The 27,869-nt window shown below is 42.3% G+C and overlaps 2 protein-coding genes across 3 annotated transcripts in view; one reads left to right on the forward strand and one right to left on the reverse strand.

Annotated features, from left to right (window-relative positions):
- The first annotated feature begins 1,914 nt into the window (after positions 1 to 1,914).
- On the forward strand, positions 1,915 to 8,160 carry ECRG4 (ECRG4 augurin precursor). Its single transcript, XM_040056366.2, has 4 exons — positions 1,915 to 2,086; positions 2,767 to 2,814; positions 5,278 to 5,435; positions 7,487 to 8,160. The coding sequence occupies exons 1-4, from the start codon at positions 1,993 to 1,995 to the stop codon at positions 7,646 to 7,648; spliced, it is 462 nt and encodes a 153-aa protein (XP_039912300.1). The 5' UTR covers positions 1,915 to 1,992; the 3' UTR covers positions 7,649 to 8,160.
- Positions 8,161 to 14,487: 6,327 nt separating this feature from the next.
- The window catches only part of UXS1 (UDP-glucuronate decarboxylase 1), a 56,448-nt gene continuing 43,066 nt past the window's right edge, over positions 14,488 to 27,869 (reverse strand). Inside the window, exons 10-15 of one of the 2 annotated variants that reach the window (XM_040056384.1) lie at positions 25,081 to 25,200; positions 21,545 to 21,588; positions 20,439 to 20,499; positions 18,936 to 18,993; positions 16,574 to 16,677; positions 14,488 to 15,331 (exon numbers count right to left, since the gene is read on the reverse strand). In XM_040056384.1, coding sequence (XP_039912318.1) covers positions 15,200 to 15,331; positions 16,574 to 16,677; positions 18,936 to 18,993; positions 20,439 to 20,499; positions 21,545 to 21,588; positions 25,081 to 25,200 — 519 coding nt within the window. In that variant the 3' untranslated portion in view covers positions 14,488 to 15,199. Of the gene's footprint in view, positions 15,332 to 16,573; positions 16,678 to 18,349; positions 18,467 to 18,935; positions 18,994 to 20,438; positions 20,500 to 21,544; positions 21,589 to 25,080; positions 25,201 to 27,869 lie in introns of those variants that run through there. The other variant, XM_058419430.1, reaches the window with a different exon arrangement.

Consider the following 27,869-nt stretch of genomic DNA (forward strand, 5'->3'; position numbering starts at 1 on the left):
CAAATGAGAGCTTTCGTATACCAAAATCGAATAGCTCTGGACTATTTACTAGCAGAGGAAGGGGGTGTGTGCGGGAAATTTAATGACTCAGAATGCTGTATCGAAATCAATGACTATGGAGAAACTATTAGAGATTTGGCTGCAGAAATTAAAAAAGTGGCGCACGTCCCAGTGCAGAAATGGAATTCGATCCTAAAAGCATCATGGTGGGATCAAATATTTGGAACGGGAGATTGGTGGAAGAAGGTGGGGTTCTTTATCCTGTGCTCAGTGGCTGGGTTAGTGTTCTTGCCTTGTTTAATACCTTGCCTAATAAGACTAATTCACACTGTGGTCCAGGGAATGCAAATAGCAGCCCTTCCTATGGATCCGGAATTAGCTTCAGGAGGATTAGCCAAAGAAAAAGCCACCTCAAAAATTATGAATTTAACCGAGGAAAGAAGTACTGCGGCTCAAGTGTTAGAAAAATTTGAAGCCCAGATACAGGGAGGAAACATAGAGAGAACATATTGGAACAAAACGACAGGGGAAAGGTTAACAGAATAATGGTTAAGAGGCTTTTTTATCTTGACAGAGAAAAAAGACTATAACCAGAACACGAATTAAATTGGTGAATTTGGAAGAGGGGGGATTGTGATAAATGTGCTAAAGTTAATTCGTGTTATCAAATTATACAAGGTAAATGTTGAACTGTATAAAATATGAATGTTAGAAATGTGTTCAAATGTACATAAAGTAAAGGTAAAATGTAGAAACTAAAAATTAGAAATTTCCTGGCTTGGGAAGCACAGGAGGGACACGAGGAAAGTATGATTGGAATTACCAGAGAGGGGGCCTTGAAACTATTGCTGCCGGGAATCCCTGAAAGGAAACAAAGAACCACGGAAGAAGAAGATACAAGTCCGGAGACCAAGATAATCACTTCAGATGGATATCTCTACTCGTCTCCGCTGAAATTAACATATACACGACACACCCGGACCCGATCATCAACAGCATTGTTCCACCCTACCGGTCTATTCAGACCTCCGATACCAGGACTTGAATAATTAATGAAGACGCCTCGGAGAGGATAACGTCAGAATTTCGGACTTCACTCCGCGATCTTGTGTATAAAAAGGGACAGCCGGAGACCAGAAATTGTGAACTTGGGGGGGATACCAGGCTGACAGAGCTTGTTATCCGCGTTCACCCGGCACCGATCCCGGGCTCGGCGCTGTCCTTTTAAATTGTGGCTTTCCGAGACTGATATTTTGTCTCAAAATAAAATTCTAAATTTTGATACTTTGAATTTGGTCGATCTTATTTATAACAAAAACCCTGAACTAAGTCACCTCTGGTTGATTCTGTTTAGTTTTTCCATCAGAACAATATCTCCATTTCCATGTACAGTTACACGGATTTGACAAACTAGGTTTATATCGCGGGCAATGTGATATGACACTCTACAGCCATTTTAAATTCTTTTAAATCTCCCATGTCAGAAAAGCCTGAACCGCTGAAGGGTCTTTACCAGTCTCGCTGGGTTGATTACGTGTTAACTCCAAAAAAACCCGTGCTTATGGGAAGTGGTGCCCGGCGCTGCCCGTGGAATCTCGCCCGGCTCCGAGCGCGGGGTGCAATCCCAGGGGACGCCCGGGCTGCCGATGCCCGTGTCGGGAGCGCTGCCCGTGGAATCTCGCCCGGCTCCGAGCGCGGGGTGCAATCCCAGGGGACGCCCGGGCTGCCGATGCCCGTGTCGGGAGCGCTGCCCGTGGAATCTCGCCCGGCTCCGAGCGCGGGGTGCAATCCCAGGGGACGCCCGGGCTGCCGATGCCCGTGTCGGGAGCGCTGCCCTGGCCCCCCGGCCCGGCCCGGCCGCCTCCCCGCCCCTCCCCGCCCGGCGGGACGGGCCTTTCCCTCCGCTGCCGCTCCTCCGTCCCTGCCTCCACCTCCGTCCTCTCCGTCTCCTCCCGCACAGGTGGGACTCCTCTCCTCGCCGCCCCTGCCGCGATGCCGCCGCCGTGTCCCCGCGGGGCCCTGCCCGGGGCCTCCCTCCTCCTCCTCCTCCTCTTCCTCCTCCTCCCGCTGCTCTGCGCGGCCCCCGGTGAGTGAGCGCGGCGTGCGGGATGCGGGACACGGGGAAAGCATAACCCGGCACGGCCTGGGGAGCGGGACAAAACCTTCCCCCGCCATCCCGCCTGGGAGAGAGCCCTCGGACGCTCCAAAACTTGTGCAAGTTGGGCGTCTTTTTAAAAAGGTGCTTGTCTGCCAGCGACTGAAGAATTTCCGAACGCTTGCGGGTCTCCCGTTGCGCTGCCGCTCTGGGGATCAGCAGGAAGACTGCTTCGATGTGCTTTGGGGCAGGATGCCAGGCACGATTTTGGAGCAGTCTGATCCTTAGCACAGCCCTCACCCAGAGACCAGGTGCTTTCAGCATTATCATGCTGCTCTGGGTGCTGGTACTGGCACCAGGCTGCAGTTTTCTGATGAAAAGTATAATAATTTACTTGGTGAAGAAGGCCAGTATAAGGTTTCCCTTGTCAAGAGAGCTGGGGAGCAGATGATGGAGTGTCAGAAGCTTCCCTGCAGCGTATATTGCACTCAAGTGTGGAAAGGGAAGCAAAGAGAGCAAGCTTCTCCTGGGAGAAACTGGTCTGCTTTGCCTGTTGAACTGGGGCTATGACCAAAATTATTCTGGCACTTTTTGAGAAATAACCTGTTGTTGTTGTTATTTTTTCCTTCTCAGTAAATGCATGTCTTTTATTTTTATTTTTATTTATCTAGACGTTTCAAGGGGAAATAAGCTTAAACTGATGCTTCAGAAACGAGAAGGTAAGTAAAGAGACAGCAAAGTGTTTCCCTTTGCTTTTCCTCTCAGTTGCTTGCTGTCAGGGGAAGCTGCCGATGAGCTGTCCCTGTACCTCCAGCTCCAGGAGCACAGAGGGAGCAGGAGGCTACAAGCACGGGGCCACACTCGCTACGGGCCACACCAAAACCTCCTGCCCAGGCAGAGCCTCTGCCTGTGTGCCTGTTTGGGATGTTGGGCTGGAGGCTCTGCTTACCACAGCTCCTCTGGAATCCGGGGTTCCCAGCCTGCCTTTCCCTCTGCACAGAGCACGGCACCAACCTTTTCCAACGTATGCATGGCAGACGTGGCATTTATCTGGGTCGTTTGGGGAAGTCACAAACTTTTCCAAGGAATTATAATGCATGGAAATACTGCTGGCTTAGGCACAGGGAAGAATATGTGCAAACCTGGCTTGCCTCTGATGCCTTGACTTGCTCTTTTTGTCTTCTTGGCCCCACGTGTGCTTCCTTTTTGGAAGATTGCTCTCTTACGGGAGAGATGATGGCCAGAGGCCCAGCAGTCAGAAGCATGGAACAGCTCGCTGGTTGAGGGAAGGTTGTGGAAATGATGCCAACTGGGAACAAGCTGCACCGCAGCAGGCAAAACATCCCAGAAGTTTTGGCCAGCTCCCCTCAGCCTGCTCTATGGCTGAAGCAAAGAATTTATACCCCCACAGAGGAGACTCCCACTTCCTGCCAGGCTTTCTCATTTCTTTTTTTTTTTTTTTTCCCCTGGTGTCACTCCACACCTCTTACCAGAACTAAAATATATATCCCACTCACCTGTGTTTTCCTTGTGTATGGGCTCCTTACGTCACCATTCTGCAGTGCTTGTGTGAAGATAGGAGCGACCTCCCTACACCACAGCAGCGGCCACTTGTTTGTTCAGGTCCCCTGGGGAGAGGGACTGTATGGGGAGGGCCCTTGGGGCATACAGACAACATGGTTTAGATCAGGAAGAACTGCAAAACTGATGATGGAGGGAATATGCAGCCTCTTAAATTCCAGCCTTGCTCCCCTCCTCTGGTTGGTTTCTAAAAGCCAACAGGCCAAGAACACAGTGCTGCTTCCCTTGCTGGCAGTGTCCCCTGTGTGAGGGCTCATTCATGGGACATTTGCTCACCTGTCCCTCTTCCCAGTAATAACACCAGCTTCAAGTTCATGGTGAGTTGTTTCCACCTCATCACTGCATGACAGCCTATTGTTTCCCACTTAATGCAACAACTCATCTATCACTTTTATCTTCAGAATCTTCTCTCTGCAGTCCTTTGTCTTCCTCTGTGAGTCTGCCCAGTTCCTACTGCAGTGGTTTTCACATCTCCACTCAACTTCTCTGTCTGCCCCAGTCTCTTCCCTCACATCCTCCAAAAATCCCATGCACACCTGTATTCTGGATTTCTTCCTCACTGAAATGAACCATCTGAAGGCAAGACTTCTCCTACTCCCACACACTTCTTGTTTCACAGCCAGATCAACACCATGTTTTATCATTTCCATGTGTCACCAGGGGCTGGCCAGTCACAGAATCACAGAGTATTAGATTAGAAAATATCTCTAAGTTTAAGTCCAATCATTTACTCAATAGAGCCACTTTCACCACTAAACCATGTCCCCAAGTGCCACACATTTGTATTTTTCAAACACTTCAAGGGATGGCAATTCCCACTTCCCTAGGCAGCTTGTTCCAAAGCTTGACCATTCTTTAAATGAAGGAATTTTTCCTAACATCCAATCTAAAGTTCCTGTGGCACAACTTGAGGTCATTTCTTCTCATCCTACGTAGTCCTCTCACCCATGTCTTTGGGAAATGCATTAATTCCTCTAGCAGCCACAGCAAGCTGCTCTTAGGCATGGAACAAGCCACTGGCACGTCTGAGTCTGGCAGGTTGAGGGCATTTCTATGCACCCCTCACATAGGTCGTTATGAAAACTGGATGGTCTTTTATTTTCAGGTATACAGGGCATTCAGTAGCACTCATCTAAATTCTACTTTTTTATACATTAGAGTCAAAAATCTGTCTTTTTAAGTGTTTCTCCCTTCACTCTGTTAGTGTTTCTCCAGCTTCCTCAGTCTTTTTAACTTCATCTCTCTTCTTCAAGCCAATTTCTGCAACTGTAGCACTTTGTGCTTTCCGGAGAGAACAGGAGACTGGCCCTAACACACAGTGTATATGCTCCTTGAGTTTGGATGTTTTAAATTCCTTAGTTAGCTGCTGTACTTGAGCTCAGAAATGCTTTTCAAGGATCCAGGAGAATGAGGGTAGCAGAGAATCCTATTACATCGGTGATTTCTGGGTTTATTACTGTTACCCTGCTACAGGCATTGCACTGGCAAGCACGAAGGTAATGGCATGATGTGAGAATCATTTTCTTACTTGCTGCAAGCAGTACGCTTCAGGCTGACCAAAAATTTCCTGGCATGCCTTTTGTGGGGGGAATTAATTTCAGCCCCTGCTGCTGTGAAGCCTGAGGTGTCAGTGAAAGAAACGGCAGCCAAGGAGTTCCTGAGCAGCCTGAGACGCCAGAGGCGCCAGCTGTGGGACAGAAGCCAGCCTGACGTGCAGCAGTGGTACCAGCAGTTCCTGTACCTGGGCTTTGATGAGCAGGTGAGCATAAGAAATGGAGAGGGCTTATGAAAAATAGGGAGAATAGACAGGGATAGAACAAGGAGGCTTGGGTTTAAATGAAAAAAAAAAAAAAAAAAATTAGAGAGAGAGAGCGCTTTAGATTGGATATTAGGAAGAAATTCTTTACTGTGAAGTTGGTGAGGCACTGGACAAGTTGCCCAGAGAAGTGTTTGATGCCCCATTCCTCTAAGTGTTGAAGGCCAGGTTTGATGGGACTTCGAGCAACTCGGTCGAGTAGAAGTTGTCCCTGACCAGATTTCTTCTTTAAAGTGGCAAATGTCACACAGAAATATAACCTCTGTCACATGTTAGAGATCCTTACATTATTTTATTAGTAGGAAAAAAAAATACATTAAGGTCTTGTATGGAGTTCCTGCCTGCTATCAAACTTAAGCTTAATAAATTGTAACTGGACATCTGAACAAAGTTTGCTTTGTGTAATAGGTGGCCAGACTCAAAGCAATCAATCGTATTTCAGGAAAGTAATTTGTCAGCCTCAACCTAATCAGCTTTTAAACATGCTGAGAAATCCACACCAGGCTGGCTGTGATTGGCACTCCTCAGTGAAATGGCACTGACATTATGCACCCAATATACACTTGTGCCTCCACAGCTCCTGACCATCATGAACACTGGCAGCTGTGCCTCCACCCTGTATGTGAAAGGAAAACCATTGGATAGTATTCAGTCAACCTCTCTTCAAATGAGAAGGACATATTTTTTAAAAGCACTCTATTTGTAAAAACACTGGAGTGGAATCAAACTCTGCAGAAGTGCTGGAATAGGGCAAAAAAAGTGTGTTTAGTTGCAGTCCCACATGTAGAATAATTTCTGCTTTTAATAAGAGGTAAAAATAGTTATAGATCTTGAATTCTTGCCTTCTGTCAGCTGCATGAATATGTTTAATGAGATTGCATTGGCACAGGCAAGAAAGTTTCATGCTATGTGGATTGCTTGGAAGATGAATGCCCTCATTTTCAGAGCTGCAACAATTAGAAAAATATTCCTTTGCTTGAGCTAAAATAATGAAGGGTACTTTTTTCTAAATTCTCCTGGATATTATGTGGATAAAAGTCACTTCTCAACAGTATGGCTACATCCCCCCCACTAACAGGAATAGGAAAAATAGGAAAAGTGGTGTTATATATCAGAAACTGAAGACTGGGGAAGAATACCAAAAGGAAAAAGGACAAACCATGCAGATAAAGTGAATTCTCCTCTGAGTTCCTGTATGCGTTTCAAAAACTGAAATGAGGCCTGTTGTGGGATACAATGAATCCACTTAGTAGGTTTTCTTGAGTATTAAGACACAGTCTTAACAATGAAATAACTGTTTGTTCCAGCAAAGGACTTGGTCCATACTTATCCATTGTGTATTTGCAAAGCTTTTTTTTTTTTTTTTTTCCCAAATCTCAGCCAAAAATATTTCCAAAGAGTCATTCAGATGGAAAGGCTTTGGCTTGGCAAGTATTTGATATCCTTGCACACTATTTTTCCTCTGCTTTTGTGAGCAGAACTGAAGTGCTTATTGCATTTCCATAGCTGGAAGGCTGCATTGTACCTTTGTTTTTGCCCGTGCAAGGTGGGAGTGAGAGATCACAGACAGAAAGCAAAAGCCTCTTGCACCCCAGTAAGGGACATTCCAACTAAAGGCACCTGGCAAGGGAGAACGAAACCTTTAGATGTTTAACTGTAAAATACTGACATTATTTTAGAGTCCACCATTGACAAGGCAACTGAAATATTAAAGGTGCTTAGTGCACATTTCAGATGAAGATGCTGTCAGTTCAAGTGCTTTGCAGTGGGCAGGGGGTGTGGGGCTGGGGAGGACAATTCCTGCACACAGGATCCTGAAAATCCCATAGAGAAGGTGGGTACAAGTCACAAACCCCCTTGGAGCTAAAGATTTGATTTGTGACAGATGTGCAAAGGATCTGATTTTCTGAAAGAGGCTCTTGCACCACTTCTGTTTCATCTCATCACTGTAGTTTCAGGCTGGAAAGCAAATGCTGTCTTTTTTTTCCTGGCAGAAATTTGAAGATGACATCTCCTACTGGACAAACTTGGGGCGTGCTCGCAGTGAGTACTACGGTGGATACTACCAGCACCACTACGACGAAGATTCCCCGATCGGCCCACGAAACCCGCACACCTTCAGGCACGGGGCAGGCGTCAACTACGACGATTACTAATGCCATTTATCCTGCTCTAGCTGGGGCCTGTAGGGCTGCACTGGGGGAGGCTGAGCCCTCCCTCAGTCAGAATGACCCTGCTTTATCTTCTGTTCATGTCAAACAGCAAGGGTAAAGGATCTGCCAGACTTTGATGAAAGCAACATGACTTTTTTAAACTATCAATACTTAGTAGTACACTATATATAGAAAGTGTCATAGAAATAAAGCTTTTTTGATAATCAGGTTGCCATTATTTAGTAGACTTCATAACAGCAAGTTTAATTCCAACTGTATTACTACAGATTCCTTTTTAAAGGGCTTTTTCATTTGCTGTCCTACAATCAGTTGCAAAATTACATTATATTATCTACTTTGGCATATAGAATACATAATATAAGGCAGTATATTTAAGATGTGCCTGCTCATTCACATTTCTACTAACAAATAAACCCAATTATTCTTGGGAGAAAAGAAAAAAAAAAAAGGCTTCCCATCACTTCAAGTGCCTCCTTGTTGCCTCCTCTGCTGTTTCCACACCTACAGTGTGCAGCCCTCCAAGCCTGACATGGCAGACCTGCAGCTCCTGTCCTGTTGGGTCAAGGACACAGATAACTCACAAAAGCTAAATTCAGAGCAGATGAGCTTGCCTACCTACAAAGCCTGTGAAAGGATCCTTCAGGAACGGGCTCAAGACAGGAACTTGACTTCAGCAGTAATTGCTGAGGCACAGAGAATCCAACCTGAGCAGCCCCAACCCCTCCCAGACATGATAACCCAAAGGTTATCTCTGCTGAATACTCCCCTGTGTGTCCATTCCACTTACTGTCAAGCTTTCAGCCTAGCTCAAAATAGGGAATAAAACAACAAAGTAAGCTATCTAAAATTAAGTTAGTGTCAGGCAGCATCCAACACAATCCCCTGACATCATAATTTCCTACTGCAAAATTCCCTCCACCCTCTATCAATTCAGACCGAAACACACACATTAGGCTGAGCATCAAAATGTATCAGAGACCAGGCATCTGTTAGTGAAACACAGTGGATTAAAGGGGGATTTTTGGTGGCATCATTTATGTTAAGAATCCTGAAACACAACCAATTTTTGTATCACAGCAACACCATCCTAGGAGAGAGATTTCAGCTGTCAGGGGCTTCAGGAGGAGCTGGGCAGAGGAAAGCACTGCTGGCACTTGACAAATGTAGAGGACCGGGAAGGGGCAGGTGAGGAAGGCTGGCTGCTCCATGACTTCTGGAACTGAAAAATCAGGATAAAGAGAGATTAAATGTGTTCTACCAACTGTAGCAGTCAGAGAAGACAGCATGGATGCTTTAGCTGCCTCTCATCTAAAGCTTACAAGAAATTTCCAAAGCAAGGATCACAGCAACACCATACTTTACACTTCTTTCTTAGCTCTGAGTTTATTTCCTAATCTTTTGCTTAAATCCCTTGTCATGTGACGGACTGCTGTCTAAGAGATGCAGCCCAGCACTATGCAGCTCCCTGCAGGAACACTTCTCATGAGACAGCTCTTTGCTGAGGGAGCAAACTGAATAAGTATATTAGTCATTTCTCTGCACACACTGGCATAACATGCTCCAAACCCTCAGCATTCCCTAGGCTTCATCTCAGCAGAATCCTTGCCAGTTTAACTGGTTTAAACTGGTGCGTTTCCTTGGTAGAAGAGCCTTTATTCCAAATACAGAATAATCACATTCTGAGTCAAGCACAGATTCTTTTGCACAATTGGAAAACACCTATTCCTAGAAGAATACTTCCTTTTTGTGTATTTTCCAAAAAAGTGCACTGAATTTGGCAACATTTGAACCATGCTGGTAATTTCCATAATTTCCCAGAATTACAACTGGGAATTCAGACCAGCTGAATAAGGAAGAATAAAAAAAGTGCTGTAAATAAAGATCATCCCTCCCTAGGCCTTTGTAAACTCTGTCCATTCCTGCAGGCTGACTCAGTTTAGCAGCTTTCTGTGCCTTGCAGGCTCACAACCAAATCTATAGTATCTGTCTTCTGAATTCTCTAAGAGAGAAAAAAAAATCTTTTCCATTATATTGTGTTGCAGGGTTACGGAGTGGGACAGAGTTGACTTTCCACATAACACATATGATAACATGCCTTGGATTTGTGACTAAACCAGCGTAGGCAGAACACAAATGTTTTTGCTTTGGGTGAACAGTGCCTGCACAGCCTGTTTTCCACACTGCTCCCCAGCAGGCAGGCTAGGAGTGGGTGAGAGGCTGGGAGGGTACACGGGTGAGAGAGCTGACCCAAACTGGACAATTCCAAATTATATAAACACTTGTTCAACACTAAAAGTTGTGAAGAAGAGGGTGAGAGCTTTTCCTTCCAGAGAAGCCATTTCTCAGAGACTTGGTAAGCACCAGGCCTATTGGGAGAGATGGGGAGTGGCCTTTGCATCACTTGGGTTTCCTCCTTCTTTACGTCACTCATTAAACTGCTTTTAGCTCAGCCCTCAAGAGTACTCATCCTGACTGGCTAATTCTCTCCCATTGGGGGAGGGGAGGGAGTGGCTGCGAGGGCATTTTGCTGTTGGCTGGGGTCACACACCACAAGGCAAGAGCTCCAAGGTGAGTGCACCTGCCTTGCAGTGCAGCAGTTCCAATGATGGAAAGCAAGCAAGGATGAGCCATCAGCCTTGGACAAAAGGAGGAAGACTACTGGAGAAAAAATAATAAATTCATCAGATATGCTTGGAGTGCTTCAAAGTTTAATTTCCTTTGACTATTTCTGTCCCAAAACATAGAACTGTGCACCTCCTCTCAGCATTTCCATTCTGCTGTGCAGACAGCACAGAGCACTTCACATCACCATCACCCTCAGCCATCCCAGCACTGACATAACGTAACCTCTCCAGCAAGACAGAAGAGCAGCAATTGTTCATTGTGGCTCCCTTCAGAGCAGGAACAGCTTGGCCGTGCTCCAGTGCTTCATGTTTCAAAGCCTGATGCTGCAGCATCCCCGAGTTTGTCAGTGTCAGCCTGGCAGATCCATCAGACTCACAGGGCAGTGCTGCCTCCCTTGCTGGTAACATCTGCCACCAAACCCTTCTGCCAAAGAACAGAAATATTACTGCTGTGTCCTTTTTTGCTTTGTTTTGGTGTTTTTTTGGTTTTCTTTGAGGACAGGTCATCATTCCCTTTAAGTTCCTACTTGTGACAAAACCATGTTGGGGATGGGGGATTGAGCACTTCTATCCCAGGACTGTTTCCCAGGTGGAAGATGTAGCCTTCCTTGCCTAAAACAGCTTCCTCTGCAGTGCAGCGGACAGAGCCCAGATTCATGGCTTTGACAGCCACTGCTGCCTGTAGCTCTGTGCTTTAGACCTTGCAGCTGTTTCAGCTATGGTATGGACCAGAGTATTCAGAGGATCCTGCTTCTTGCTGAGGAGCATGTCAGCATCTAGGGAAAACACTGCAAGAATAAACAAGCTGGTGCTTGTTCCAGGCTGTAAACGGCAACAAACCAAGATGGACAAAGACTTGTCAGATCTGCTATTATGAAATAAGCAAGTGAGAGAAGGATTGAGACAAGGAACAGAGAATCAAAATCTAGGGTTTTTTTCAAGAAATATGAATTATTATTTTAGCAAAGCCTCCCTGTTGGTACAGAATTGCACTCAGGAGCCTCCTGCCATACAGAAGGAACCCTGCTTTGCTTCAGAACTATGGCTGCTCTTCATTGTAGCTCAAAGGAGTCAAGAGCTGCAAATAAGGTATTCCCTTCTGCCACCTGAAATCCCTGCACAGGGAAACGTTCACAACAGAGGAACTATAGATTTGTGGCAGCTACATTCCCAGCAACTTCAAGGAAGGGATGTATGTTGGTAGGGCTAGCAGCGTTGCATATACAGTTCCCTTGCTGTTAACAAAGCATCTTCTTCCTGTGGACTAGCCCCTGACCAGCCCCTAACAACCCTCAGAGACTTCCCGGCCTAAAGTAGCGTTAAACTCAGTACTAGCAAGGCTGGGGACACGCTCAATCCATCAAACTAATCGAAGCCTTGTTTTGCCCTCTGTAGTCTGTTTTCTAAGGCAATTACGCCTCTTTCAACTTTGAAACTCAATTCAAACCCTGACAAAAAGCGAAATTCTTTTTCCAATACATTAAGTTTCTAAAAAATTTATTGAAAAAAATAACATTAGGACACATTAATACCCAGATGGCAGTGAACTCACTGGCTATCAAACCCACCAGAGTCTATACAGGTTAAGAGAAGCTGCAAACACCTTAGACACAGAAACTACCATATTTCCCCTTACAGCAAAAAGTTAGGCATGAGGCATGTCTAGACTACATATTCATGGAACTACATAAAACAAATTTGGTCTGCAAGCCCCTCTGTAGCTTGTCTGTAGACCAGCAATGCAGCTGACAATGCTCCTTAGCAGCCCACATGGAGAAATAAAGGAAAAGCACAGGCGTGCTCCTGCTTGTGAGGATCAAATGACCCACAACAGCAGGTGCCTTGCACACCTTTTCTTCTGGAAAGCTGGTTTCACTCAACAGCACCAGCAGCTGGCCAGTTCCTCCTGCTGCATTCTGTATTTCCTACTGAGAGTGAGGACTTGCACCCACCACCAGATGAGCTGCCCATTTGTACACATCACTGTGAGTATATAGGCACCTCAAATTTGGTCATTTTAGTTTTACCTTGTCTGCCTGACCAGATGACAGCAGAAAATTCCAATTCTCAAATCTTCTAGGGAAAAAAAAAAAAAAATCCCAAGAGTATGTCTCAGCTTCATTTACTCCCAAATCCTGTTTTTCCAAGCTTTCAGTGCTGTATTCTATCCTCCATCAGAAGTGGCTCTGCTGGAGAGGCAGCAGCTCTTTCTTACCTGTAGTTCCCAATACACTTGATGCCTCTTTATCCTGCTGAGATGTCTAACCCCAGATGGGAGCAGAACACCAACATGCAAACCTCCATTTGCCTTCTTGAAGACCCAGTTCAGGCCAGACAACTTCAAAGTACCCCAGACTTTCAGTCTCAAGCATCAGCAGTCCCCTACCATTCATGTCTTTCAAATCAGCCCCACAGTCAGTCACAGTCAAAACCTAAGGGCAACAGCTGCCTCAGCTCCTGTTGCTGGAAGACACTACTGAAAAAGAATATGGGAGCTGAATCAGGAACCTCTGAAACAAAACCTAGAAAGAGTACGAGCAAATCCACAGTCTTGTCACTCGGGCCCAGTGGGAGGCATCACACACGGTCACAGATGGGTTGTACTGGTACCAGCCACTTGCCCTCTCTTCAATTTGCTCCTTTGATGAAGGAAGTCTGGCTGTGAAGTAACCTAAAGAGCTTTTAAACCCTTCTTCCTTGTATCTAAAGGTTCAGACTTCCTGGGGGATTATTTTTTTGGAACATACACATTTTGTGCTAGTCTGTAGTAGCATTCTTGTGCCTGTACAAATTCATATACTCTGTACTTAAGCCATTGGATTAAATAAAAAACAGCCCTGGAAGTAACAGCTGGTAGCCAGAGCTCCTGTTTATTCTCCATGGCTGCGCTGAATGTTGGACCAGGGTTGCACCTGTGTCCCATTTCTTCACAGACTTTGGCATTCAATTGCACAATTTGCACAAAGAGTGAAACCTAAGGAGAAAGAGCATCATCTCCAATATGATGAAATATAATCTCCATCTTAAAGGTTTTAAGGGTTAAAACCACCATGCTGGGAGCTGATTAACAGTTCTCTCCAAAGAACTATTGAAGAAGTGGGCACTACTTTCACACATGTCCAGCTGTGGCTTCAAGTACAGGGAGAGGCTGTGCTTTGTGAGTGTTTCAGTAATGACAGGTTACAGGCACATTCGGAGCAGCACACCACAGTGTACTTTTCAGGCAATTTAGTGTGGAATAAATGCCCAGATCAAGGACCTAGATAAAGGCCTCATACAAAAAAAGCAGATCTCAAGCTGCTCAGCTGTGAAAAGATGGAGGTAATGTATAACAGCTAAACTCTACCTCTGAATCCAGACAGGAAAATGCATCCTGGCTCCCCATCTCAGCTGTATGGCAGATTTCCAATGGGAGAAAACGTGCACTTGTGAGCAAGGAAAAGCCCATTAGTCTTAAAAGGGTCCCTGCAGCCCTACTCCAGGCAGGGCAGAACAATGAGTGCAGCAAGCCCACCACTGCTAGAGTCACTGGGAACTTTACCAGACAGACTGGATGGGATTCCAAGCCATGCAAGCACTGTGGGGTCCTGGCAGACAGCCCAGACAAAGGGGCGTAAATGCCACACTGCTCTCACAGTCTTCCCAGGGCTGGGCACACCACCACCGCTACTGGTAACTCCCAATCTACCATCAACCTAAAGATACTCAAACCTAATAAAAACATCAAGCTCTAATGAGATAAAGTCAAGTCACTTTGCTTAATGAGGTTTAGGATTTCCAATTTTGAGTGGCACTAAGCCAAAATACCTTTTAAAACTAGGAGAATTATTAAAAATAAGGGGAATTAAAGCTTTTTTGTTTGGTTGGTTTTTTGTTTTGTTTTTGTTTTCCTAATATGACAGGTATAATTACCAAAGCTGAAAGCATTTACTGGCAATTTAGTAACTGCTTTAAAATAGAAACACTTCCTCAGTACTTCCTCAAGAAGGCTGAAGTTATGGTTTAAAAAAGTATCACACCCCTGTATCACTATAAACTACCCGAATTGGAATAAGTCAGGATGGTTTTGTCCAATGCAAGGCCAAAGTTATTAACTTTAAGTGGATTATTCACAGACTGTTACTTTATAATTAATACACAATAAATCCACAGGCGTGCAAATCCAGAGAAATACCCACGATGAAACCTTGAAACTAATAAACAGAAGTTTCAGTATTTTATTAAAATAGCATATTCAACCACTGTAACCAATAATACATTAACTTTATTCCCAGAGTACGCACAACACAGTAGTGATTCAAAATATCCTTATCATGGTAATCAATGAAAATATCTCAAATTCAAGTGTACAACTAAAACTAAACCTTTGAAAAAATCTCTCCTTTAAAGAATACATAAAGCTCTCATACAGAATTCTTTTAAACTCTTCTATATGCAGATGTCAGTGTCTCTCACCTGACAATTCCACTAGTTTTTTTCTTATGCATAGTAGAACATCTCATATTTTATAGTACCCATTTTATAAATAAATTGGCATTTTCCATCCCGTTTGTGTTTATCATCAGCTTCACAAAGAAACCAGTAAATAAAACTGTCAAGGACAGTCACAACAAAATGATCTCACATCAAGATATAAAACTTGAAGATACTAAAAGATGCTTCTACTCTATTTTACATAAAAAGACAGATTTAAAAAGTGCAAGGCAAGATTTGCAGGGGAAGGGAATATTTATGTTATTTTTAGGCACATCCACTTCTTTAAAGCAAGCTTCAGAATGAAATTCCAGTTCGTTCTTCATGATACCTGTTTTAAAGTCTCTCTCAAAAAATAATAATAATAAAAAAAAAAATTAAAAAAATTAAACCTGTCAAATGTCAAGCAGGGGATTTCCTGTCCAACTAATAGTCTTCAGTTATGTCTTGTTCTTCCTTTTTTCATCCTCGCAGGTTTTGGTTTGGGAATATACTGATTGTTCGCCTGATACTCAAGTTCTTTACGGAAGTAATGAATTGCTTTATTCAAACCTTCTTCCAACGGGACCTGTTCCCAAAAGTTAGGAGAGAATCGTATCACTCTAGGTTCACATCAGCTCATTTCACAACAGTATCTTTTATAACACAGCCATCAAAAAGCAGCCAGGGAGCCTCAGTCTTAGCCAATCTAAGTATTAACAGCACCACATGCTGGTTAGATCTCCTCACTGCTGATACAGCTGAGCTTTTAGACAGCACATATATTTCCTGACATAAGTAGAAAACCTCAACAAATCTAAATCTCACACATGGTTATGATGGGTCTGTTTAGTATCAAAACAGACATGTATAATTCTACTTTCAGTTCTTAATGCATTGAAAGAGACAAACACAGAGCATTTAAGCCCCTTCTGTTTGTAAGGATTAAAGATCCTCTTTCACAGCATGGTATAAAGCTGGCATCCAGTATCTCATTTGATATTCTTAAATCCTATACAAATAATTGTAATCCTACAAATTGCAGTGTTTAAATACAGACAGAACATGGAGACAGGAACAACAGAGCAGTTGTTTTCTCAGGAGCCATATGCTCTGACATGCTTGCTTGACACCATCACCAATACAGGAAGATAAAAACAGCAGCACAGAAACTGCTCGCTTTGCTGTACCAATTCTGTACTGCTACTTCAGAACAAACTTTGTTACTGAGCGTGCCAAACACAGAAGGCCAGAAATACAAAGTTAAACCTTCTGTGTTTGCAACAATTTGCTGTCACCCTTGTGCTGTCAGACATGGTCTATCAATACTACGTGCCTCTGTGAATCCTTTCAGAAGGGTCTGGGTCTTTTGCCATTAGGCTTACATTTATTAGGTAGGTTCACGTTTCCTGGAATGACTTTTGTCGGCAAATTTAAAAAAGGCTGCAAACCATTGTGCTAGTTAGAATGGGGAGCTGGCTAAGAAAGTCATACTTTTCTTGAGAATGAAGCAGATCTTGCCTCTCCAAGCAAACCAACTCCTGTTGCCAGCAACAGGACTGAGGATTGCAGCAACACCAGCAAACCCACTAGCTACGGGCTTGGTAACATAAGTAACTATGCACCATATACGTCAAATGATTCACCTGGCTTACAGCGAGGTAAACATCTCATAATATGCAAATGAAAAAATTAAAATGTTAAAACTGTTCTAGAGATTAGGCAGATATCCCAGTAAGGGAAATGTATTACTATCATGTGGCCCTCCCTTAGCCCCCTCTGCATCCTGGTGTTTTTTACCACACAGTAACAGTAATTCATCTGTACATACCACAGGCTCCCAGCCAAGCAGTAACTTGGCTTTTCTGATGTCAGGTTTTCGTTTCTGAGGGTCATCCTGTGCTTCTGAGAGAAACTGGATTTCACTCCCACTGCCTATTAAACAAGACACTGTCATTTATCACCTGAAATTCACTGCTTTGCATTTACATCTTTTCTACCAAATAGAGCAGCAAGGTCCTTCTGCAGCTCTCTGCCTCGTAATTCAACCACTGAAATGCTTTACACAGACACAGGAGCACTGCATGCAACAGCTGAGTGATCCACCTGTCCCACACCAACATGGGTTCACAAAACATTTCACAAAGATTTCAGCATGGATTCATGAAAATTAAGTTATGCTCACAGGCTGGTCTATTAACCTCCTACGAGGAAATGACTGTTTCAGTAGCCAATGGCAGAGCAGTGGATATCACCTGCTTTGACTTCAGTGATGCTTTTGACACTGTCTCCCACAACACCCTCACTGAGTGCTGGATGAGCAGTAAGGAGGACTGAGAACTGCACAGCCAGGCCCAGAGAGCGGTGATCCATTAGAGACTGGTAACTCATGCAATACCCCAAGGGTCAACACTGGATCAATACTGAATTGCTGATACACCACAGCACTCTGCTGCCATCCAGACCTTGAGAAAGGAGGCTGGAGAAAGGGCTCACAGGAACCTCATGAAATTCAAGTTCAAAGTCCTGAACCTGGGGAAGTACAGGCTAGGGACCAACCAGGTGGAATACAACTTGGCAGGAAAGGACTGAGGGTCCTGGTGGGCACCAAGCTGAACAGGAACCTGTCGTGTGCGCTCGCCACAAAGAAGACAAATGATATCCTGAGCTGCACAAGTGCTGCCAGCAGGAGAAGGCACATCAGCTTTCCCACTAATCAGCATTGATGAGATCCATATAGAGAACTGGGACATATAGAGCGAGTGCAGCAGAGGGGCCACGGTGATGATGAAGGGACTGGAGTAAAAGAAGAGGCCGAAAGACCGGGGGCCCTTCAATCTGGAGAAGAAAAGGCTATGGGGAATTTCATCCATGTGTATGAATACTAGACAGGGGGATTAAGAAGAGAAGGCCAGGCTCTTTCCAGTGGTGCCCAGTGACAGGATCAGAGGCAGTGGGCACAAACTGAAACACAGATGGCCCAAGGAGGATGTGGAGTCTCTACCCTTGGAAATACTTGAAAGCCATCTGGACATGGTCCTTGGCCAATGCTGGTTGTAGGTTGCCCTGCCTAAGCTGAGGGGTTGGACCAAGTGGCTTTCAGAGATCCCTTCCAACCTCAACCATTCCAGGATTGTTAGCACTTCAGCATTACAGAAGGGCATCAGTTTCTCCTGGCCTGTAATCTCTAGTTTTATTTATATAACCAAGAACTTGCCTTTCCTCTGAACAACACATAGAAAGAGGCCAATTCTTCTAACCAAATCTAGCAAATAGTTTACATTCTGTTTAGAACTAATCCACCTCCCCGAATGGACTGGAACACATCAAGTTGTTTGTGAACAGACAAACAGGGGTGACAATTAATCTATGTGTCTGATGGGTTTGGTGCTGCGATTTTTCCATTTCTTTCCCTGATCTGTGGATTCACAAAAGTTTTCCAGAGGGAACAGTCTTTTATTAGAAACAACACATGCACCAGCTTTTGTGTTACATGTTTGAACTTGTCTTTTTCAGATCTGTCAGAAGCACTTCTGGAATGTACAGACTAAAAGCCCCTGGCTAATGGCAGCAGGATGTTTCATCTCATTACAGAGCCACACTAGAAGACCAACCCATTTCCTTCCACTCTTGAGAGCTCTGATTTGCTACAGGTGTCAGAGCAAGAACGAAGAGGAAGCCACAGTATTTTCTTCCCAGGTGCTGTCAATCCTTTCAAGAATCACTGTTAGAAACAGTGAAAAGAGCAGAGAAAGACTGTTACCACAGTATGAAGTTTTTAATGGTAGTTGAAGCACCACAGCCTGAAGAACCACCTTCCTGAAAGATCCCTATTGCAGCTAAGATATTATGCAGGACATTTTCATTTGTGTATTTTACATTTCATTTATGAAATTGTGCCAAAACAAACCTAAAAAATTGTCCAAACCTTGTAAAAATTAATGGGTATGGATTGCACAGATACATGGAAAATGTATTCATTCTAGTCTTAAAGTAATAGTTGACAGAAAATTGAGAGGATTTGGATTATCTTATTAATATTTAATGATAGGATTAAATGCCTTTGATAAAATTATTAAGAAATCCAAAGACTAATTAAATTATCCACATATTACACACACTCATAAAGTAATAATTATCTAATGACAATAAGTACTTCATAAACTTTACAAAGAATTACTAATCGTACTCACCAACAAGTTTTTTAATTAACTGGGCAAACTCTAGGATAGTGTGCTCTTCTGGGTTTCCCTGCAAACATAAGAGACGCTCATTTCAGTAACAATTAAACACCTTAAAACTTACTAGTCACGAGATGGTTCCATAGGGGCATGTTAAGCTCTGAAAAAGCTAAACTTTAAGCTTTTCTTCTACTTTGTTGGGGAAAAAAAAAAGCAACTTTGACAAGTTCCTTATTCATTAGAAAATTTGTCCTCCGTTATATTCACGTTGGTAATTCAGTGTATGTAGGAAGGTGTTGCTCCCTGCCCTCCTCCCACCCTCCCCCAAAAAGGTCAGTCCGTAAAGAGCTGGCAGTCACAGTAAAGGCCTATGTCACTGAGCAGCCCACACAGCCACATCATTTGGAAATCTGGATTCAAGGACTGAGCCTAGTTGGGGACAGGTATGATGAAGAAGTATGCTAAGTTCTTGCTTCATCCAAATTTAGGAACCCAGACTCATTTAGCTGCAAACAATTGCTGAATCTACAACAGCTTACATACTAATACATAAGGGCTATTTGCTTTCCTATATAATATTCTTTTTTTTTCTTTTTTAACCAACTTGCACATAATTTCCTGATCAACATTTCACAATGAAACGCTGAACGCTTTCTGCTAGCATTAGTTCACCTTCATCACTCAATCCCCTCCATCCCTGGCTTTCCTTATTTCAAAACTCTTCTTGACCACATCTCGTCTGACCTAAAGCTGAGCACTTAAGATACATATAGATTTAAATACTGAGTTTTCTAAAGACGAAGCATGTGATAAGTATTTAAACATATCAGCATTTGGATAGAAACACAGAAATTAATTCATGGCCAGAGGAGAAAAGGAAAATCTAGTGAACAACTGCCCTGCAGAGTTGAGTATCTGATTTGGCAAAAGCTGGCATACAAAAGATATGACTTGGGATATGCATCCTTTTTCTATTCTTAAATCCACTACTAAGAATAAGGTGACAAGAAACAGAACAGAACAAAAATCTTGCTAGAAAAATTAAGTTTCAAGCACTGCACTTTAAACAGTATTAGAGAACTGTACCATAAAATACTATAACATTTTCCTTGAATCCAGAGTAGAATGAAATTATTTCTAACTATCTAGAGCTAAGGATTCCTTCAGAGCTTTCTTTCCACTAAAATCAGTCTTCAATCATTTACCTGGTGCACTTTGCATGCGTCCCCCACATATTTTTTTCCTTCTTATTCTAATTACATACATCTTCTTGCTAAAACAAATGGAAAACTCCAGAAAATTTATCCTGTTCTTGGAACTGTAAGATCTCAATATCTAGGGGCTTAGTCTTCTTATTTATAAAAAAAGTACATAGGAGAATATGTTCTTCATAATGTAAAGAGCTTCTTTATTCCATTTATTTTCTCTAGAAATCAGTAGCAGTGACAAGGAGGAAAACAGAGGTGGTGTTGACCAGTGCAGTGTAACTCAGGAGAGTGAAGCACTCATACTCACCAAGTTGACAGGACTGCTGACATTGCTGTTCATCAATGCCACCAACCCATTCACAAGATCGCTGTAAAAAAGGGAAGAACAGATTGGGGCAATTTCCACTTCTCTATAAATAATATTCTTGATCTGAAAAGAGAGCTGACACCTAAGAGCTCCAGTAAAGCAGATCAGGCAGCTGAGGAATGCTGAAATCAGATTTACATCTGATGTTTTTCTGGGTGTTTGTATTAAAAAAATATTAATATTTCCCCTTCTCTCCAGTATCCAAACATATCTGGAGGCTGATTTCCAATGCATTTCAAACAGAACAAAGCAAGTTGTAATACAGAGGCACGTAACACTACCACCTGCTTTGCAGCCTGTTGTTTGAACTGTCTTCTCATTTTCAAAAATTCTTAAACCAAGTTTGTTAAAAACCAGTATTTTGCTGTTACTTTCTCCCAGTAATATAACCCATTGTTATTTTGGATTATTAGCCACAAATGCAGCAACTCGGCCCTAGACACAGAAATCCAGATCCTTTTCATTATGACTTCTAATCAGGAAAGGAATGGGTACCTTACCTGATGTGCTTTCTTTAACATCTATTACTGCTGATACTACTCTCAGCAGAGGGAAAGAACATTTCCAAGCAAAAAAAAAACCAAACAGCTTTAAACAACTCAGGAGACCAGCATGGGGTTTTTTTGTGCACAGTCTGCACACCAACCACAGCAGTCCCAAGGACACGAGGTGGCAGCATTGCATTGAAATGCAAGGAGTGACAAACTGTTCAGCACTAAAAACTTGCCTATTACTTGCTGTCCCTGGAAGGGAAGAGCACGTTAGTATCTCAAGTAAAATTCTAAACTAATTAATGTTTTTCTCCTTGATACTTTAAAAAGTTTCCGTGTCTCCCTTCTGAAAGTAAAGCTGCCTCCTAAGAGCTCCAGTAAAGCAGATCAGGCAGCTGAGAAATGGTGAAATTAGATTTCTATGGGTGAATGTTTTTTTGAGTGCTTGTATTAAAAAATGATTTAACAAAATTAAAGCAAATGCTCATGCATACAAAGCTGACCAGGCTAACCGAACCATGAAGTCAATTATCAGCCAGAACAAACAAGACATACCTGACATACTGGAAAGCCCTTGTCTGAGTTCCAGGTCCATACACCTAAAACCATATGAAAAATAGGGAAGTTAATAAATACAGAAGTCTTCTCTAGCCCAATTATCTTTTCCTTACCATTCTAGAAAAAGGTCTCAAGGAGAAACACTCAAGACACAAGCTCAGTGTTAAAGGAATGGAAAAATGTGCTCGCAGAGCCTTTGCCAAAGTATCAGTTCATTGAAGGTTGTCTTCCTCTTGGATCTGTCTCCACTAAACATATACCTAGGCATTCTGTTAACCAGAACTCTGCATGAAAGAAACCTTCTCAGGGGTGTAGGACAGAGTGATGCTTTGTCCTCTCCTGGAACACTGAAAGAAGGTGCAGCCTGCACTCAGCCAGAAAAGAGTGCCAAAGGTTTAAAGCAAACTTCAGACTACTAAGATGTGGTTATGATGAGCAGTTTTGACTTGCTCATTAACACAGCTTCAAAGAGACCACTAAATGTTAGTGGTCTCTAAAAAATTGTTGAGAAACAGCACTGCGTTTAAAGCAATCACGGCAAAAAAAAAAAAAAAAAATCATGTGGCTCTAAGTGTTACTATCTAGGGAAATGGGAAGCAGAGGAATTTCTAGATGATACAACTCACAAAGTCACCTGTACAGATTTGTATCAAAACCTTAGAGGGGAAAAATAATAAGTCTCTTCAGATTACATGTTGGTAGATTGGAGCAAGTTGCTGAAGTTCAAACAGACATTAATGTATACTTGAAGTTCACAGAATGGTATTTGATACCATTATTTTTTTCACAGTTTAACCAAGTGCAGAACTAAAGTCTTTAGAACATGAATACTTAGATTCTGAAAGCTATCAGTAGTCACATTTAAGTGGTGAAAACATTTCAGTTTAACTGGGGACACACACATTTTACCATCAACCTGCTGCAACAGAAAGGCTTTTGGAAGGACAAAAAAGAAGGCATGCTTGCTATCCTTGAGGACAGAAAGAGCAGAGCAATGGTACACAGGCCACCTGTTACTTGGTAAGCCTTAAGCTCTCCAAGGCTGATTCAGAGCCCAAAAGAATTCACATTTGAGTACACATTGGGTAAGATCAGGAGTCTAAGAGTTTACCCAAAAACTGACTCAGAAAGGAACGCACCAGGCGCACAATGGCAGCCTGATGCTCTCCCAAACAAACAGGAAGCAGATTTTATGCATTTATTGCAGAGCTTCCTGCATTTAGCTTTGCTTTAGCATGTGTGATAAGTTTTACAGAACTAAATATTTGTACATGATTTTTGCAAAGACAGTAATGTGGTTATCTTTCTGACATACAGACAACAGCTGGAAAATACAATATAGTTTCTATCTTTCAGTTTCTCTTAATAAATCCCTTACAATAACAAAACCACAATCTTCATGTTTGCATAGGTCAAAATTTCAACAACTTACTGACACTGTTCCCTCAAGAGATTATTTACTCCATTTGAACAGGTACTCTGAAGCAAGAGACCAAATACAGAGAGTTTCTAAAGGGATCAACACACTTGGTATTCCTGTCAGCCAAATTCTGTGATGATGTAAGAGTGTTGGGGTTTTTTTGTTTTTAGGTCTCAGCCACTGCTTATTGCTGATAATTAATTTTATTTGACCTGGTCAGCTAAAGGACTCTCCCTTACTTCTGTTCTCAGATCCAGTAATTTCCAAGATCAGTTATTTCCTACAGAACACTGATGTTGGGCAGAACATTTTATTTTAAACCCTATTACAATTATATTCTTGCTCAAGTTTAGACAGCATGGCAATTATAGAAATAAAAGCTTCCAGTGTGCCCTCCCACAGAAGAACATGGACTCCAGACTTCTCTCATTGATACTCTGAAATATTCCATGGACTGTATGTTTTAAAATAAGGTAAGTGCTCTGTATTTCATAAGGCTTCATAAAACCTCCAGTTAGTGTTCTCACTCTGTTCTTATAAAAGATTGCAGAACTACTGTCAATAAAACCTGAGAAACTACACAAGAATCAAAAAGACATTTGACAGGCCAAATATGGCAATAGCTTGCTATATGCACTGGGAACCAAACCCCCAAAAATGGAACTATCTTCTGATTCTCTATAAGCCAGTAAATTTTCTAAACAGCATTTAGAAACTCAGACTTTATGCCCAGGGATGCCATCCTGGGAACATCAACACCCACAAATCAGCACATGGCCACACTCACATTTTGATACAAGCAAGTCTTACAAGGATGCAAAGTACCAAAACAAGAAGCTATGCCTTCTTGCTTGCTTCTATTCGTTTAGTTTCAAGAAGCAAGTTTGGGAAGACACGTGGGTAAGAAAGTTAAATTCTTTCTGCAGGAATTTAAATCCCCTTTTTTTTTAATGTTTTGATAAGAAAAAAGCACTGACCCACATGGTTGTGCTGTCTATGTGGTGATGAAGGGATTCCTATCAAGGGCTAGGCAAGCTGGGCTCACTGGTTTAGTCAGCTACTCAAGACTAAGCCCTGAGCTCTGCACTCTTAATGCTGACTTTTATGCGAGACCAAATGTCATAAGCCCCAGTAAACACTGTGTAAGCTACAGTCAGCATCACACAATAGCTACCACACACTAAGCACTAACAGTGATTTCTACAAAAGCAGTAAATCGCTGGAGGAAAAAGTAAATCTTCAGAAGATGTGGCAAACACAGCATTACTGCTGGCCTGTAACTCTGAAATAACCACAAGCCTAAATTGGAAATTTAGCAAAGGCTAGGAACACCAGAGTAGCCAAGATTCATCACTGATGACATTAAAAAATAGTAACAAATTGCCTAAGTGACCAAGCATTGCTAAATAGCAAGCAAGTAAGCAAATGCTGACCTCCAGAGAAGACCAATTTTTCAAGAATTATCAGTACTGAAGTCAGGTGATGTGCACTGCTTTGCAGAACATACATATTTTGAACTCTTTAAATTTTCTTTCTTTGGAAAGAGTTCTAGATTTCACTCTGTCAGCAGGGTAGCCTCTACCATCAAAGTTTTGCAGGGAGTAGTCATGCTTTAGCACACGTTTTGAGAAAGATTAAAGTTAGAGGAGTTCTATCACAGGACACCAAGCTTCATCTTGCTTGGCATGACTGATTCCCTGGCCTAAAATCTTCAATGCTCTGCCCAGTTTCAGATTTTGCTCTGCAAGAATCACAGTTGGGAGAGTTACCACAAAACTTTCATCCTTTTTCTCCTTTGATGGGCTGCTTCTTCTTAGAGATGTTCCTGATGGAACTCTGGATTTTGTTTATATCCCCAATACAAAGAATGCTGAAATGCTCCTGCAGATTGCAACTGGTAGCCTTGCTTCTTTCTGGGAAAGAAAGACCAACCTCATCGACAGAGCACATCTTCAGACACGTCATTCCATACATTTGAGTTTCATATACTGGAATACCACATTTTGAAGGAGGGGAACATCAGTATTTTCTAAAATCTATCCTTATCTGCAAGACATCACGACAGGATGTAAAGAAGAATGGTTCTTCGTATCACCAGGACGTCATTACTTACTGTTAGTGGTTCTCCCTGGAGAGCTTGTAGGATAAAATTACTGACAACTCTTCCATCATTCATATGCATTCGAGGACCAAAGGTATTGAATATTCTGGCAACCCTCACTTCAACTCCTTCCTGTAGCCAAAAAAAAAAGAATTGTTACTTCCTTAATAAATGCATCTTTCTCCCTAAAAGTGTAAACTCTCCCCTGCCAAAAAGCTTTTTAAGAATCCATCTTTCAGCTTTAACATCCATTATCTTCTAAGAATGAAACACTTCAAATCTCTCCTCAGCCCTTCTGAAAAACGTAGTGCATGTACCAGGGTAATTTATACTAGTTCTCAGTATTTCTAATGAAAATCTACATCAGTGCAAGAACAGCTCATGATTTTAGCACATGCATTTTCTTCCAGGAAGAACTTTATGATTTTTCAGTAATACCTTTCCAAAAACAACTTACTTCACCTAGGACTTAGCTACTTTTTTTGCATGTTAAGTGAAGTCTCACAATCACCAGATATAGTACCAAGGCAGCACTTCCATAGATTACAAGAGTCCATACTTTAGAAAAGCTGAGCATATCAGAAAAGTACGTTTTATAAAGGCCATAAAGTGGTTTTGTAACCACAGTGTTTTCTAGTGCCCTTCTTATTAGGTTGTGTAAAAGACATACATTACAATTTTCAATGGTGCAGTTTTTTTCCCAAGAAACATTTTTATAATTTCCAGAAGTCCTTTTTACAGAATATTTTGCAAATTTTCAAAGCAAAATGCAACAAATATTTAAAAATGAAACCTTTCTGGACAAAGCATTTTAACAGTTTAGAGACTGTAGACTGAAGTAATCTCTCTCGAGTTATTCTGATTGACATATTCATTTGGACAAGCCATAGTTTATGATAAAGTCTACAAGAAGGATGTTTGGCCCTTGTGAGCTGGAACAGGGTACTGCTGAGTTCAGAGCACTATGGTGCGCTGTAAGCAGATTGATACTACCATCTGAGAGTGACAGCCACAAGGCAGGGAAGAAGGTGTCAACCTCAGTGCACGCCGATGTATCCTCCTCATATTACCTGGTCCTCCCACCTCCCAGAAAAAGACATCCTTGTACCAGCTACAGGAAAACAATTGTCTGAAGCAAACTTTCAGTGCTCTGATTGAACTGAAGACACAAGCACAGTGTTCTGGAGTTGTCAACATTCCTCTAGAGGATATACAGAACAACTTGTATTTTCCATGTATTTTACTAAGGCTTAGACCAAGGTTTTCTCTTGTCTTGGAAGAGAGTGTATGTGGAAGAAGTGTATTGTCGGTACATCTGTGGCTGGAAGCCGCAGCTTACACACACTTCACTCAGAAGAGACCTGGAAACACATTCCTCTTGGAAATAAATGTAGGTTCATGTACAAGAGACACTTGCAGGAAAATGTGACCTTCTCTCTTAGGTCTCCAAGTGATTCATAAACAAATGACTCCTCAAAGATGTTTTGTGAAAGCAGTAGAACTAGCTTTTTACAGGTGAGAGACAGGCGAAGAGCACATTCAATATATCAGCTATAAGTTGGTGCTGAGGAATCAGAAACACCAAGTAGTACAGGTAAAGCCCAACACCTCCCAGTATGGATAAAATCACACAACATTCAGTTCCATTTAGCTGCAGGTAAGATTTAATTTATCATGACTGAACCTGGTTTGCAACTGCAACTAAATGGTAAACTAACAGTAACAAGGGAGGTAACTATCGTGCCACAGGAAAAGATGCAGTCTTTGTCCAACAAGCTTGTATCCACAACACAGCCAAAAAAACACCCTCACAACATCCCCTGGGTCCTTCCTGTTAAAAGAGACTCTGGAACGAGCAGAAGTCCCTTCCCATGCAAAATGCATCAGCTGGGAATATACTCTTTATTTCTTGTTAGCTAAAAAAGTACAGCAGTGTAACATTTTAAATGTATACTTCCAGCAGCACATGACAGAACCATTCTCAAAGCCTTCACTGCATTTGGAAAGACATACTCTTATAGAGCTCCTCCTTCCATTTTTTTGCAGAGCTTACTCTTAAGAAGGCCACTGACTCCTTCAGGAAGAGTCTGTATTTCATATGGGCTTCCCAGAAACTGCCATTAATAACAAATGCAGAAAATAAGGCACTTGGAAGCTAGTATTCAAGACAAAAATAACTCATTCAACAATGCTGACCAAAATGTTCTCTTGCACTGCACAAGCTACAGCAGCAGCCTTGTTTTCCAGTATTGGTTGGAAACTAGCAAGGGATCTAGAAAAGAAAAACAACACATTCTCTATAGGCACTTATTCATAGTCACAATGAAGCCATTTTTTCTTCTCCCTTCTATTTATTCACCTCACTGTAATGTTGTCTTTTAAAAGGACTAACCTTTATTAATAGTATCATCTAGCAAAGCTTTTCTCTGCAGCCTACTGCTTTGAAAAATCTATTTTCTATGCAGCTAATTTTTCAATTGTTCCTTTAAAACTGGAATCTGTCCTCTCAAAAGAAACTCTTTCACAGACAAAGAGATTTTGAAGCCAGTAACTTAAAAATTGTCATAACTCTCCTTCTGCTGATTCCTGAACATCTCTTTCGAAGTGATTCTTTTTATATGTTGAGTAACTCTATTCCTTTTTGTGTTAATTGTCTGTGTCTTAGCTATGTCCTGTTACTGTGAATATTATCAATAACATGTGGTAATGACTGACTACCTCTACCATATTCCCACTATCAAAGTCAATTACTTCTCCAGGTTTGCAGCAGTAAGTCATGTACAGTATTTTATTACATCCAA

The sequence above is a fragment of the Hirundo rustica genome, chromosome 2 (genome assembly GCF_015227805.2).
Source record: "Hirundo rustica isolate bHirRus1 chromosome 2, bHirRus1.pri.v3, whole genome shotgun sequence".
Taxonomy (NCBI): Eukaryota; Metazoa; Chordata; class Aves; order Passeriformes; family Hirundinidae; genus Hirundo; species Hirundo rustica.